General features: G+C 44.6%; 1 protein-coding gene across 2 annotated transcripts in view; it reads right to left on the bottom strand.

Moving 5' to 3' along the window:
- GALNT14 (polypeptide N-acetylgalactosaminyltransferase 14) overlaps window positions 1-14,680 on the bottom strand; it is a 300,759-nt gene that overhangs the window by 101,065 nt on the left and 185,014 nt on the right. For both annotated transcript variants that reach the window (XM_077340970.1, XM_077340978.1), the window contains exon 3: window positions 1,730-1,828. In XM_077340970.1, the coding sequence (XP_077197085.1) occupies window positions 1,730-1,828 (99 nt within the window). The remainder of the gene's footprint in view (window positions 1-1,729; window positions 1,829-14,680) is intronic.

The raw sequence follows: 14,680 nt of genomic DNA, 5'->3' as shown, positions 1-14,680 counted from the left end.
TAATTGCACGATCTGTTCACAGAGGATTTGCCAATGTAAAAAGGAGGGGAAAGAGAACTAAATAACAACAAAAAGAATCCCTGAGTACATCCTCCCTGAAAAAATAGCTGTTGGGTATGGAAGTGGCCAGCAAGAATTCAGAAGAATTAAACAGCATCCTGGAATAAATCAGGGCACTGTTTGAGGAAGAGGATCGCTTCTGTGTACCATGATGGGCAAGATTAACTATTGAGAAACTTGTTCCATTATCTAGCTTTACCACAGACTCACGTGTGACCAGAATAGCATGGGAGCTACTTTCACACGGTATAAGCTCATACTACCTTAGGTAATGAATGAGATGACATTGTTGGGCTAATCACATGTATTGCTCTTTATCCCAGCTAAGTGATAGGAAAGTAGCTCCTATGCATCTGTGGGAATCTGAGAAAAGGGGCCTAACCCTTAATGTTAAGCACCTAATATTTAATATGTCAGAAATCCTGTAAGATTTACAAAAGAACTTCAAAAGGAAAAGTGCTGAATTGTTAGTGTCTAACACTATGTCTCCCCTAGACTTGAACAGGGTCTTGGGTCAGTTCACTCCCTTTAGGAACTAATAACCAGTGGAATATTTAACCTATTTGGCATCAGGGGTGTACAACTTTAACACCTCCCTCCTCTTTTTTTATGCTGTCTTGTCACAGCTGGGGCTATCCAGGTCATGGCCCCTCCTCTCTACAACAAAATTATTTTCAGTAATAATCATGAAATAAAATGTATAATAATAGTAGCCAGAAAAGAAAGCCAGACACTGAAATTTTTACTTAACTTCATACATATAAGCATGTCAGTAAAAAAAAAACTCTCAGTGCCATCACAAGAGCCAGAATGGTGTAATAGTTAAAGTCTCGGACTAGGATCAGGGAAATCCCAGTTTGAATTCCCACTTGTAACATTGGAAGTTTGCCGGGTGACCTTGGGTCGGTCACATTAGCCTAGCCGTGATCTGAAATAGCCCCAGGATAGCCTGATCTTGTCAGATCTCAGAAGCTAAGCAGGGTCAACATGGAGGCCAGCAATGGCAAACTGCTTTTCTCATGCCTTTTAAACACTACAAGGTTGCCATGAGTCTGCTGTGAATTGATGACAGAAATAATAATCCTGTGGTCATTCCCTATGCTCATCTGATGAAGCGAGCTGTGAATCAAAAAAATCTTATGCTGGAATAATTGTTTTTAGTCATTACAACATCACTGACATTCTATTTAGTTTTGCTGCTTTTATCTTTGTGATTGTTTTAAAGGTACTTTTTAAAGTACTGCAGTCAACTTAAGATAAGACATTTTCTACTGAAGCGACATTCCAGTCAGAACTTCACACCTCACTTACAACCCCAGACAAAATTTATATTAGCATAATTCCAACCAGGTCATGGTCTTCTATTCTACAATCAACAAAAAGAATTCATAAGTTTTGATTAAGCTACAGGTCCTGATAGCAACCTTATCTTAAAAAGAAAACAATACAATCTTATCTCCTCTCTGCATGATAAGCATTAGGGAACTATTTCCAACCATTCTCAACAGGCAACTTCCTTTTGTCTGTGGCTGATACATAGCCATTGTTAAATAGTAAGTGCCAGTGTAATCAGTTTTACTTGCAGGTACTTTCAATCCAAACACGAGGACTGGCATGTTAGAAGAAGCCCCTTGATTGTCAACTGCGTGACCCAATAAGTCACTCTTACCTTCTTATGGTTCTTAGTAGCGTTGACCTGGCTTCATTATGAAAGGTGATGATGATGCTAGTTGGTGGCAGATCTTTACGATAGTGCAAAGTTGTGCATCTGGAAGAGAGACACAAAACAGATTGTGGAAGTTACAGAAATTCAAGACACTGACACAGAACCCACAGGTTTATCAAGGTCAATACTGTCTGCTTTGTCTAGCAGCAGCTTTCTCAGATCTTTTGAACCTGGCACTGAACTTGAGACCCCTTGCATCCAAAGCAGATGTTCTATGATAATGCCATGGGCCCTTTCAATAGGTTCCATTTCTAATATGACGTATTAGGTTAAAAACTAAAGATTGCCGGTGCAGTTTTAGAAGTTATCCATTGCTCAACTAAGGAAATGCACAGATACATCCAACCACGCAGGTCCTTCATCAGTTCTTCCATTTCTGGAAGAGGTGGCACCAACTTATATACACAACCGCCCTCCTAACCCCACCTTACACACCGCTAATTGAGGCATCCACTTTTTCCCTGTCCAATCTAGCTGCTTATTCTTTGATGTTATTGCCTTATTATAAAAGGTGAACAAATTGTCACTCATTAACAGAGTTAACAGCATAAACGGAAAGCACGCTTTTCATGAATTCTGAATGTGCAAACTATACTTCCCTGACTTCCTCACACCATGGTATGCACAGAGCTGTGGCATACCATTCAACGGGCTGGAGGACCTTTGTAGTCAAATCTTTGGGATTTTGCTTTTCATCATAGAAACAGATATCTCATCAAGGCCTTAAAAACTAATTGGTTCCTTTTACAAAAGAACATTCCTTTAAAAAAAAAACACTCTGCTTTTGATAGTTTGTACTGGCTCATCTCCTTTACATCATTACCTAACTATTGCACCACATATGGGCCATGAAGGGTTAGGACCCCCTATCTGTTCCAGTCTTTGTTCCACTGACCCTGGTTTTTTCTGACTGTAGGAAGTGAGAGGCAAAGGTACAGATATCATTACACATGACGAGAGGAAAGCCACTCATGAAGACACAGCATTTCTGCCTCCTCAATGTACCCAGAGAAAGGAATGACATCTAAAAGGCATCTGTAAAATATACTCCAGCTCATCCAGAGGGAAAGAAGAAGACTAATTAGGAGAACCCAGGGAAAGCCTGCAGCCATTTCTATATGTGATGTGCGAGATGCTGAAACAAATCCCACAGAGATCCCCCATGTCAAAAGGTTTGGAGGTCATTGCAAAAATCCAACACTGCCATTAAATCTAAAAACACGCTGGAATTTAGGTCAGGTTTTCCATATTTTGGTGAGGTTCCAAATGTGCAAGGGGCTTATATGAAGCCCTCCATTTGTCTTCTATAATCAGTATTTCTTAGCTTTGACAGGCAAAGAACCATATTGATGAAGGTGTCATATATTGCAGACTCTCTGTTCAGCTGACACAGATCACTTGATACAGATGCATACTACTGCTGAATGTAGGGATTGTTTTTTACTATCATGACAAACAGTTATTGACAGACTCCACCTTCCCTGAGTTTGTTTGCAACTTTCAAAATGCCCTCTTTGATTCATGAAGAAATGCAATGTCCTGTAATCCAAAGACACTTTAGACAGTCAGGATAAAAAAGGGAGGCTTGTGATTGAAAGAGGGAGATAGCAGAGGTTTCAGCACAGGTATAAGAGGGAAGTACATTGGAAGCTTGCCAGGAAATGTCTTCATTCATGTCACACACAATGCCAACCCCCCCCCCCCCAACACACACACACACACACACACACTGAATGGTAACAGTGACTGGGCCCAGGGGAAAGCACCTTGCCCAAAGGACTCCCAAATTCTGGAGCTGGATTAGCCCACTAAATTCCCTGGAGTGTCTCTTCTTTTATACATGTCATTGGAAAGCAGTGTTAGGCCACCCAGGTAACCTCCTACTCAGAAGCTTTGTGCTGGCAGCTTTATGGGCCAGGTACTTTCTTGGAAATTATACATCTTTTAGAGCATCAGTCTCAAATATCCTTTCTAATTGAACTGTCCGGTTCCATCACTATTGATTTCTGCAGGACATAAAGAATTGCTGTATGTTTACTCTCATATTTTATTTATGTTGAACATGTTAGGTTAAAATGGTGTAAAGCAGAAGAAATAAAAGCAGACATCTCAGAGGGGGCCTCTAACTGTTTCCCCTCTTGTTCAGCTATATCCAACACAATAATAGACAAGCAGAACAATATGTGGAGGAGTGAAAGGGAAAAGAAATTATAGGCAGTGCCTTAAAGGTTAGACCAGTCTTTTTCAATCTTTTGACTGAGGATGAGACACTGAAATAATTTTTCAGGCTTCAAGGGCCCCTGGAAGTGATGTCATCCGGCCACACTGGAAGTGACATCACCACCTGACCCTTTGCCTTCCTCTCCCTCCCTCTCCCCACCTTTACTACTATTATGGTGGTTCCGCCCTATGTAGACTGGAAAGAAGGGCAGGAGCTGAGAAGACAGCTTGGGCCCCCTATAACACACCACAACTGACTTTCCTCGCTTTGATTTTTACACCCACAGCCTACCCACCAAGACCTCTGGGTGGAGGCGGCCAGTTCTCTTTGTCGCTAATTCTATTAAGGCAGGAAGAGAAACCTCACAGGCGCACCCTGGAGCTCCTGCAGACCTCTCAATGTCTAAGGAATTGCAATGACAGGCTTTGTTCAGATGCATTTACAAAAAATAAGAACATCATAACTATCTCTAATACCAATAGTCACATTAAGAATTTTGTTAATCAAGTTTCTCCTTAAAATCTCTTATACTCTCTCTAAAAGTAGCTGCACTTTAGAACCATGGGAAGGCTTCAATGGGATTTAGCTAGCTTAGAAGTGTAAAGGACTACATAGTGCAGGTGAAGTTATCAAAGCTTGGCCAAAGTATGGGGGCTGACATTTTGTACTCTCAGTTATTGAAGGTTTGGCTCTTCTACCACCTCTACTACTATGGCATACAAATTCCCCACCATCTGAAAATATCAGTTCCCTTGGAATTCAGTTAGATATACAATTTGTGGATCTGATGCATGCTGACATGGTCTTATCTCAGCACACACTCAACTCACAATCCAAACTGCATGCAATATGACAGCACCAGCAATAAGTTCCCTTGAAGCAATTATGCATTAAATTTGAATTTGTGGAACCCCTCCTTATCGCAGACATGGTACCCAACTTTTGCCTTGTCCATGTCTGTAGAGAGAGACCCATAAGGACTCATATTACAGAGGGAAATACATTGAGCCACCTGTTTTCTTCTGCTCTCTACTCTTCTCTGATCGCCTCTTAAATAGGTAATCCTTCCCACCCTTTCTCTGGGGATAGTTCTGCCCCTCTACATCTCCACCCAACTTGGTAGCTGGATGGAACCCTAGCTCAGCTGCCACAGCTTTCCAAGGGAGGGCTTGTAGAATCATCCCTCCCTCTCCTCTTCAGTGGGCCTATGTGATGGCATCCATTCCTCCTCCTCCTCCTCCTCCTCCTCCTCCTCCTCCCCCGTGCCACTTCCCAGCACTTGGCCTCAGGAGGATGAGCCAGCAGGCGAGAAACTGGGGAACTGCAGACAGCCATCCAGCTGTGCTCCACCACACTCCTTCATGACAACATTAGGCCCCGCGGCCTCCTGACTGCCAGGAGGGTGGGGAAGCGCTATCTAGTTGTACTCCTCAACAATCGCCCTGCGCTCCCTGCCATCCCAGCCATTGCGGGGGGAGGCTGTTTGGCTGCGCTGTGCGCCATAGCGGCCATGCTACGCACGTAAGTCTCCTGGCTGCAGAAAGAGCTGGGTAGGCCGTCCAGCCCAACTCCCTGCCTGGCCCTCCCTGCTCTGCAGAAGCAAGGGCAAAAGGCAAAGAGTGGCAAGGCTCCTGTACAGCACACTGGCCCAGCCAGTGAGCTCAGCTGCCCTGCCCTTCTACAGCCTGTTTTTAAAATGGTCTTTGCTATACATGTTTTTCCCCCTCAGATAAAATACCCCAGTATGACTTGCCTACATTTCATTACATAAGTACAGCCTAAGAACAGAGACAGTTTCTAAGGTTCTTACACATACGACATAACACTTTAATTATCATGTATATCACCCTCACCCCTCCAGGAATCCTAGGAACTGTTGTTTGCCCAGGTAGTAGTAATCTGTAACTGACTCCTGAATTTCCCCTTCCCTTTTAATCACAGAAATGCCTGGAAAAAAGAATAGCTGTTAACCAGTTTAAATGTATACTACGGATATGATCCCAAAAGGTTATGAATAAATAAACTATGCAGAAATTGTTTCAAAGCCTGAAAGCAAATTAAAATAAATAAATGGAATCAAAAGGCTAATTTTCAAGTTTAATCAGCAAATGACAATATTAGAGCTATTACATCCTGTGTCTTGGGCCTTTTATATTAACAGTTTGATTAAATAACTTAATACATTACATGTAATGCAATATTGCATGAAGGTATAGTTGGAAAAAAGGTTGCAGGGGAAATAAATAATTCAAGGAGGAAAGGGGGATTGGAAAAAAAAACAGTAAAGAGAAAGAAGAGTCTTCCAATAAAACACTCATAATGCCCTTCAATACTATAAAAAGAATGAAGCTAGAAACAAAAGAAAGTTTCTGATCCGACTGCTACTTCCTTTCTGCAAGCTCAGCTGCCAGCATTTGGACAATTGTTCACTAGCTGATATTTAGATGTCACAGTATGCTAAGCATTCCCATATGTGCCTCTCTCCATCCTTGTGGCACATGCCATCCAAGGCTATCCAAAAAGCAAAAGTGTTTTTGGCAGGATGATGAACGAAGGCAAAGGATCCCAGGTCACTAATCTGTACATTATTATAACAGTTGAGGGGCAGCTGCAGTATCACTGGATACATATTAAAGGCTTAGTATGTGTTCATTTGTATCCCATGATATTTTCCCTGAAACTGTGAAGTGTACATTGTAGAATAATGTAATGTAGGGAATGTATTTGATCTTAGTTTGCATGACACATTTATGTGTTGTGTCCCTGTGGAATGAAAGGAGATAAAAAAGTTACATAGCCACTTAATACAGGACCTAAGTAGGACAAAACAAAGGCTAAAAAACATCTGGTCTCCCCTGGTCTCATGAAAAGAAGACTCAAAATCAACTGACATCTGCTTTCCAGAAAGCTTTCACAAATATTTTCATTTTTTACATACTCACAGAACAATCCTAGCACAGACTTAGGATCACTTGGCAAGGGTAACTGGCTCTTAAAAATCCCTCTGCTATCAGGGTATACCACTAGGTCAATATAGCCTTGTGCCAGAAGGATGTTGCCATCAGGAGCAAAAAGTGAATGGGGGCATAATGGTAGGAGAGCAGAGCTTTGGAGGACTTCTTTAGAACTCATTCCACTCCCCACTCCCCTCAAATTAATAAGTATTTTGCTTCATCCATTATTCAACACACATCAACTCTCTGTCTCTCTGTCTCTCTGTCTATACACATACACACATAGGAATGCATGTGTATGTATACACAGATACACACACATGAACCAAGCAGCTATGCAACACTCACAAAGGCACTGGCTGTTCAGGGCTGGTTCTACAATAAGCCAATGAAAATGGATGGTGGCAGATTTAGGGAGATAAGAACTTTCCATCCAGGCAACCTCCCATCACCTCCCTGCCTGCCCACCCAACTATTCATCTGTCATCCTACCCACCCTTTCATCTGCCTGACTACCACTCTACTATCTGATTGGATGAAGAACCTGAAGTGCATGGCCATGTGATTACCCTGCATTTATTCCCAAAAGAGTCAACCCTAAATATGATAACCCCTCTAAAATATTATGAGTTACTTTGCTTTGGGAATCACAAAACGTATGAGGAGAGGGAAATGAATAGTTCTTCTAACCAATATGGGTGGAAGGAAAGCTTGAAAACCTGTCCTTCAATTCCAGAACCTTAGAAATATAATAGGGTAAGAAATGTTAGTTGATGAAGATACGCTTTACTGTGTAGCATGCACAGATGTCAAGTGACATCTGGCAAGGTTATGATCATTGAACTAGTATGCTCAAAAATCAATCTTACCATGCCCCCCTCCAATATTCCTGAATTTCTGATATGTCTGCAGTCTAAAATGAACAGCAATTTGAGTTTATGTTCTACTTTTGTCAATGACATTCATCATCCAGCTATAGGCAGATGGCCAGTAGCCTCAGCTGGTACATGTTCAGCAAAGTCACATATTCCCCAAGGTCAGGGGCAAAGGACACATAATTTTTAAAACAACCTGTATTTCCAGTTTATGTATTGCTTTTGAATCTGCACAGTTGGTGGCATTCATCATCACACTAGGCAGCCAGACAGTAACCACTGTTGGCACACACAGAGAATTATGAGACAAGGTGTCAAGACACATAATGTAACATGTAGAGAATTTATATGGTCGCTCATCCAATGCAATGTCCTCCTGTACCAGAACCACAGCTGGTACCTGAGTATATATGTAGGATGCTAGAACTATGGACCTTATTCTATATAAATTTATTATATTTTACCTTATGCTATTATATCTGTGGTTGTATCTTATTATTATATTCTGAAATTCTCTATTTTAAATCTTTGAAACTGCTATTGTTGGTCCTCCAAATGTTTTATAGTGCTTCTTTTACTGGTCTATGCCTGCAGATAAACTAAACTGAATTGAACCACAGCTCTCAAGTGGCAATGTGAGACCTCACATATACAAAGGATTTGCAATCTGGTTCAAAACACTGTAGAACATTCAATAAAAAGGCAATGTTTTATTTCTAACATTCCAGTTTGCTGCTCACAATTTCCATTCAAGAGAATTAACTCATTGCTGTGGAAGATACAAGACAATGCCAATACAGGCAACAGAGATTGTACAATACAATTATAAATTATATGGCCTGAACATAATTTTTTTTTAATTAAGTATTTTTCCTCATAAAGGCTCCCAGTTTTGTTTTAAGTTGAAATGCAATAATAGTAAAATACACATATACACGAAGCAAAATAAGGAACAGTTTATACCTATTAAGCACCCTAAAAGTATGTTTGTGTGTGTGTGGTGGGGGGGGGGGGCTTGTAGAACCTTCTACAAGAGTAAAGAATAGATATTTTGGGTAAAGCTATTCAGTGTTCACCAACCTAATGTATACATATACTACATTTATGTGCTTTTCTTATTTAGAGGAGCACAGGAGATATCTCAGTTGAGGTTAGTTAGCAAAGCTAAGGACTGACCTAAGGTCTCCCAAGAAGCTGTCTGGCATAGGCCCATTATGCACGGAGTGGAAGGTCCGCATTCGGGGTGGAATGGTGGCGGCTAAAATCACCGATAATGCACGCCGCAGGTGGCAACTGGATGCAGAGTCAACGTATGCCTCCGAAAAAGCTGCATTAGCGAAATGCGGAAGAAAGTGGAGCATCCCGGGCGACCAGGGCGCAACCAGAAGTGGCTCCGGATTGGCCGCGTGCATAATCGGCTGCTCTGGGTTTTGCCGCCGTTGCGTTCCATCCCGTGCATTTGCGGTTTGCTTCGCTTCTTCCTCCTCCGCGTTCTCCATGCCGCCGTTTCAGCGGCTGTGCATAATAGGTCATAGTGAGGATTTGAATCCAAGTCTCAGCAGCCGAAGTCTGATATACTATCCACTTGACTATCCTACATCACCAAAAGGGTTGACCATTCCCTCACCCAAAGAACCCTGGAAGAACTCTGATTGTATCAGCTGCCAATCATGGTTCACCCTAACCTGAACATAGGCTGAGAAGGCAAAGTTTAAGAAAACTTTAAAATGTAAGTTTTGCCTGGCAGAACACAAAAAGGAAGCATCATTTCTGACATAAGGGTCACATCTTAACACCGCCCGTGGCGCCGCGGGCGCCACGGACTAAATAAAACGGTAAGGCGTTCTGAGGCGGGATGTGTCCGTGATGAGGAAGGGTCCGGATTGGACCCTTCCTCTGGACAGACAATCGGAGGGAGCAATCGGCAGGCGCGCAGCGCCTGCCGATTGCTCCCTCCGATTCCCAGCCCCGAGCAACTGCGAGCCGCGCGCAGAGCGGCTGCCGGGGGCTCCCTACAACACAAACCTACGAAGAGCAACTGAAAGAAAAAAGAAAACCAGCCAAAAAGCCCCTACGAGCTGCGACAGAAGCCGCCGAGGAGCGCCCCTCCTCCGACCCGTGTGCACAGCGCGCCTTCCGGGGCCTCCCTGCCCTCCTGGCTGAAGAAGAAAAGAAACCTCTGAGCAGCCACGGAGAGAAAAAAAAAACAGCCAAAAAGCCCCTACGAGCCGCAACAGAAGCCGCCGAGGAGCGCCCCTCCTCCGACCCGTGTGCACAGCGCGCCTTCCGGGGCCTCCCTCCTGGCTGAAGAAGAAAAGTAAACTTCGAGGAGCAACCGAAAGGAAAAAAAAAAACAGCCGAAAAGCCCCGATGAGCCGCGTGAGAAGCCGCCGAGGAGCGCCCCTCCTCCAACGCGTGCGCACAGCGTGCCTGCCGGGCCCTCCCTGCCCTCCTGCTTGCAGAACAAAAAAAACCTTTGAGGAGCCACCCAAAGAAAGAAAAAAAAACAGCCTACAAGCGCTGCCGAGCCGCGTCAGCAGCCATCGAGGAGCACCCGTGAAGAGCTGGGGAGGCGCCGCCAGCCTCCTCTTACAGGTAGCTTCAGTCCCTCGCCTGCGCCTCGCTCTGTCCCCGTCTGCTAGAGCAGTGGTCCCCAACCTTTATTAGGCTGGGGACCGGCAGGGCATCGGGCCGCGCCCGCGCGGGCCACGCCCACGCATCGGGCCGCGCCCGCGGATCGACCCGCGCCCGCGAGCCACGCCCGCGGATCGGGCCGCGCAGGCGCGGCCTGCACGGGCGCGGCCCGGCCCTGATTCCCTCTCCCCGCCCTCCCCGCAGTAAGAAGCTTCCCGGGCCGCAAACTTGCGGCCTGGGAAGTTTTTTACTGCGGGGGGGCAGCGGGGAGAGGGAGCCGCGGCCCGCAGGTTGGGGACCACTGTGCTAGAGCCCATTGTCTTCTTTATACAATGGGCTTTTTTTACTAGTTCATCAATAATCCTTCTATTCTTGGCTGGCAATCTAAAGGGGATTTGATGACATTCTTTGGTGATTTGGCAAATATCATCAAGCTAGTTTGATCAATTACCATCTTAAAAGAGGAGGCTGAAGTGCTCTTTTATACTTCTTTCCAACAACACCCTCCATTAAACATCCTGCCACTTGGAGAAAAAAAAAAGTAGATTTCAGCTTAAGCTGTTGACAAGTGTTTTTTTGGCACTTGCTTGGATAATAAAACCACAGCTTGGAAAACATTAAATTCAGCATGTCCAGAATTATTCTGTGTGACAATTACATCTGGGGTAATTTCAATTTAATACCTCACTGCGAGTGAAAATTGCAGCATGCAGCCCTAAAATTGCAGTAATAATGAAAATAAAACCACTAAGAGCGGCCTGCACTACCTTGGGCTGTCACTGGATAAATGTTTTTTTGCTGCTTATGGTATTTCATAGGTCACCAAATTGCCAGCACCATTTTTTTTAACAAAACCAATAACACTTGTCCTCCCTCCTTCCTTCCCACCCTCTACTCTCCCTTCTAATTATTATTCTTTATATATAAATATATATGACTGCATGGCTGGAAGATAACAGAGTTGCTTACCTATAGCTGTTGTTCATAGATGTCTTGTGTGCATACACACATTGGGACTGTGCACACGTAGGCCTGCCAGCCAGAAAGTTCCCTAGCTAAAAAGCTTCACTAGAGGGCACCCGCCCACGCATGAGTGTATTTCCCCACCAGTTGGGTCACCTGATTACAGGGCAGGCAGCTCTCCTCCTCAGTTCTGGTCGCTGCCAAAATAAATGACAGGCAGTCCATGCAAGGACTCAGCTGGACAGGCTGGAGGGAATATGTGTATGCACACAAGACCTCGATGAACAACCGTTACAGGTAAGCAACTCTGCTTTCATCATCTGTCTTGTTGTGCATCCCCACATTGGGACCTTAACAAGCTAATATACCTTAGGAGGAGAGTGAGTTCTCAATCAAACAATGAATGTAGGACAGGTGTCCCAAAACGTGCATCAGCTCTGGCTTTCAAGTTCACAGCATAGTGTTTTATGAATGTACTTTCTCTTGACCAGGCTGTGGCTCTACAGATATCGTGCAATAGAACATCCCTTAGAAATGCATCAGACGTTGCTTGAGCCCTCAGACTCAATGGACAAGGCAGTAAAGCAGCCCTATAGGCACTCTTGATGGCTGATATCACCCACCTAGAAATGGACTTGAGGCGAAGCTCACTGGCCCTTACTGGAATCCCAGTAGCAAATGAAAAGGGAGAGGGATTTCCTAAGTGACCTGGTCCTATCTAAATGACAAATAGCTCGTCTTATGTCAAGGGTACATAACGTTATTTCCGCACGGGATTGAAGGTTATGAAAAAAGGAGGGAAGGACCACCTCCTGAGCTAAATGAAACTTAGGGACTACTTTAGGCAGAAACTTCCAAACAGAAAGTAGAACCCAAATGTCCCCCTGAATGCAGCCCATAAAGAGCAGCATTTCCATTAATGGAAACACTCCATAAGACCCAAGACCATGTTTTGGATTCATGTACCAGCCAAAGGGGGGAAAAAAATACTGTGGAGATCCTTGTGCTGTTGGGATTTTGTGTGTGTGTGGGGGGGGGGGGCAGAGAGGCAGAGAGGCTTGGGAAATACATTTGTACTAGTAACATACAGACTAGTAACTATTAACTATAAAGCAGATTGCCAGTGCTAATGTCCAGGGCAGTTCTTCTAACCAAGTAAGTATAGTTCAGTGGTCCTCAACCCTTGGGTCGGGACCCCAAGTAGGGTCCTGAGGCCCCTTCAGCGGAGTCGCCAGGTTGGTGGCTGCAGTGGCAGCGGCAGTAGGAGGCAGCAGGCAGTGTGCCTGTGTGCACGCCTGGGGAGCTTGCCTGACAAGCCTGCTGTTCCCCACCTCCCCGTGAAGTCCCGTGTGGAAGCCAACTGATGGCGGGCGGGCTAGCGGGCAGGCAGTGAGGAGGAGCCCAAATTGCCTGGCTGTGTGGCCAAGAAGAGCCAGCAAGGTGGCTTGCGATGACTGTCCCCCGCCTGCTCGCCGGCACAGGCCTCGTCTTCCTTGACAGCCGGGAGATCTGAGATCAGCAGAAGGGGATGAGAGAGACCATGCAGCCTGCTAGAGCCACCACTGCATCTCCTTTCCTTGCCACTCCCCTCTGGGGAAACTGCCTGGCAGACAGAGGCAGAGGCAGCAGCTGCCTTAATTGTTGTGTGCCTACATGTGCATATGCACCCACGTTCCTGCGCACGCTGCTCCCGCATGCATGCCGCTGCCGAAGTTGGGGTCGCAGCCCCAAAACAGTTGAGAACACCTAGTATAGTCCATGTTTATGAAGACTTCCAATGTTCCACCAGAAGATCTTGATTATCACTTTTAGAACTACATTGTAAAATACAATCTGGACATTCTTGAAAAACCATACTGAATCCAAACAATTTCAAAAACAGTATAGTAGTTCAGGTACAATTTATCCATAGCTCACTTTGGAAAATGATATCCTTCCCGAGAAAGGGCCAGCTGAGAAAGAGCTCTCTCTTTAGTCATGAGATGTCCCAAACAGATTATATGTACATGTTCTAATGCATGAATTAGGATTTCACATATCTTGGTTGTGGCAATGTTGCCAAACGCTGAGGCCAGAAGATACACTGTCTGACTTTAGAAGAAGCCACAGTTAGATTCCATGACTTTCTGATGCATGGAGTGCAATGTTTCTCATGAGCCATTTCTACGGGTAGAAAGGCATGTATGACAGCCTAAAACTTTCTGAAAACAAGATGTGGACTACATAGCCTTGCATTCGCAACTCTGTCATCTTGAATAACAATATTTATCCCATATGCTGAGTTTCTTTTCCAACTGAACTCTGATTGTACTTAATATACTAGACCACATACTCCTTGGAACATTTCATCTTGGTGGATTAAATCCTTAAAAAACTAGTACAGAGAGGGAGAGAGATAGGAAGGATCACTTCTGACGGTTAAAAAAAAAGGCAGGAGATCACAGAAATATCAACATTTAAGCAGAAATTCCATCGAAGTATATTTCCATATTCAAATCAATTGAAGAATAAAAAAGTAAGAAATCCATGCCCCCAAATAGATGTATCCTTAAATAACTTGCCTTTTCAAGTATAAGAAAATATACCTCATTAAGTAAAGAAAGAAATAATTAAGGTCAATGGTTAAATGTCATGGGTGCCAAGGAGGGAAATGTTTAGGAAGATCTCTATTATTTTAGATCTGTCTGCCTGCTTATTAAACATAATTTGTCTTTTTTTTTGTTTGTTTGACAGTACCACAGAGTAGAAGACTACTTATTAGCTAAAAGTAACAGATGCAAAGTGCATGCAAACATCCTGGTATGCCAGTGTCCTCATTACAGCATTGTTTTACTTATTTGGTGGATTGCTCTTAGACAGCCAAATCACATTTTTATAAGATCTACTAGTATCAAAGCCCATGCGGCAGGCAGGAGGGCGTGAGAGGGTGACTGCAGCTCCCTTTGGCCCGCAAAGTGGGCTAAAGGGAGTGGAAAGGCCCCCTTCCAGCCGGTGGTGACAGGGCTTTGTGGCCCGCAGGGAGGCTGCAAACTCCCCCCACCCCCGGCTTCCTCCCGGCAGGAGCGTACCTGTGGGCCACAAAGCCCTGTCATTGCCTCTATCCTTGGGGGCGACAATGGAGGCCGCAGCCACAAGGCTTCTAGCAGGCAAGGAGGGAGGGTGGAAGCTGGAGGGGGAGGGCCAATCAGGGTGTACCTGGATGAACAGGGCCCCGGACAGTCTCCTCCCAGGAGGCTTCTTCCCAAAT

The sequence above is a fragment of the Paroedura picta genome, chromosome 1 (assembly GCF_049243985.1).
Source record: "Paroedura picta isolate Pp20150507F chromosome 1, Ppicta_v3.0, whole genome shotgun sequence".
NCBI lineage: Eukaryota > Metazoa > Chordata > Lepidosauria > Squamata > Gekkonidae > Paroedura > Paroedura picta.
This window is presented reverse-complemented; position numbering and strand designations above follow the sequence as displayed.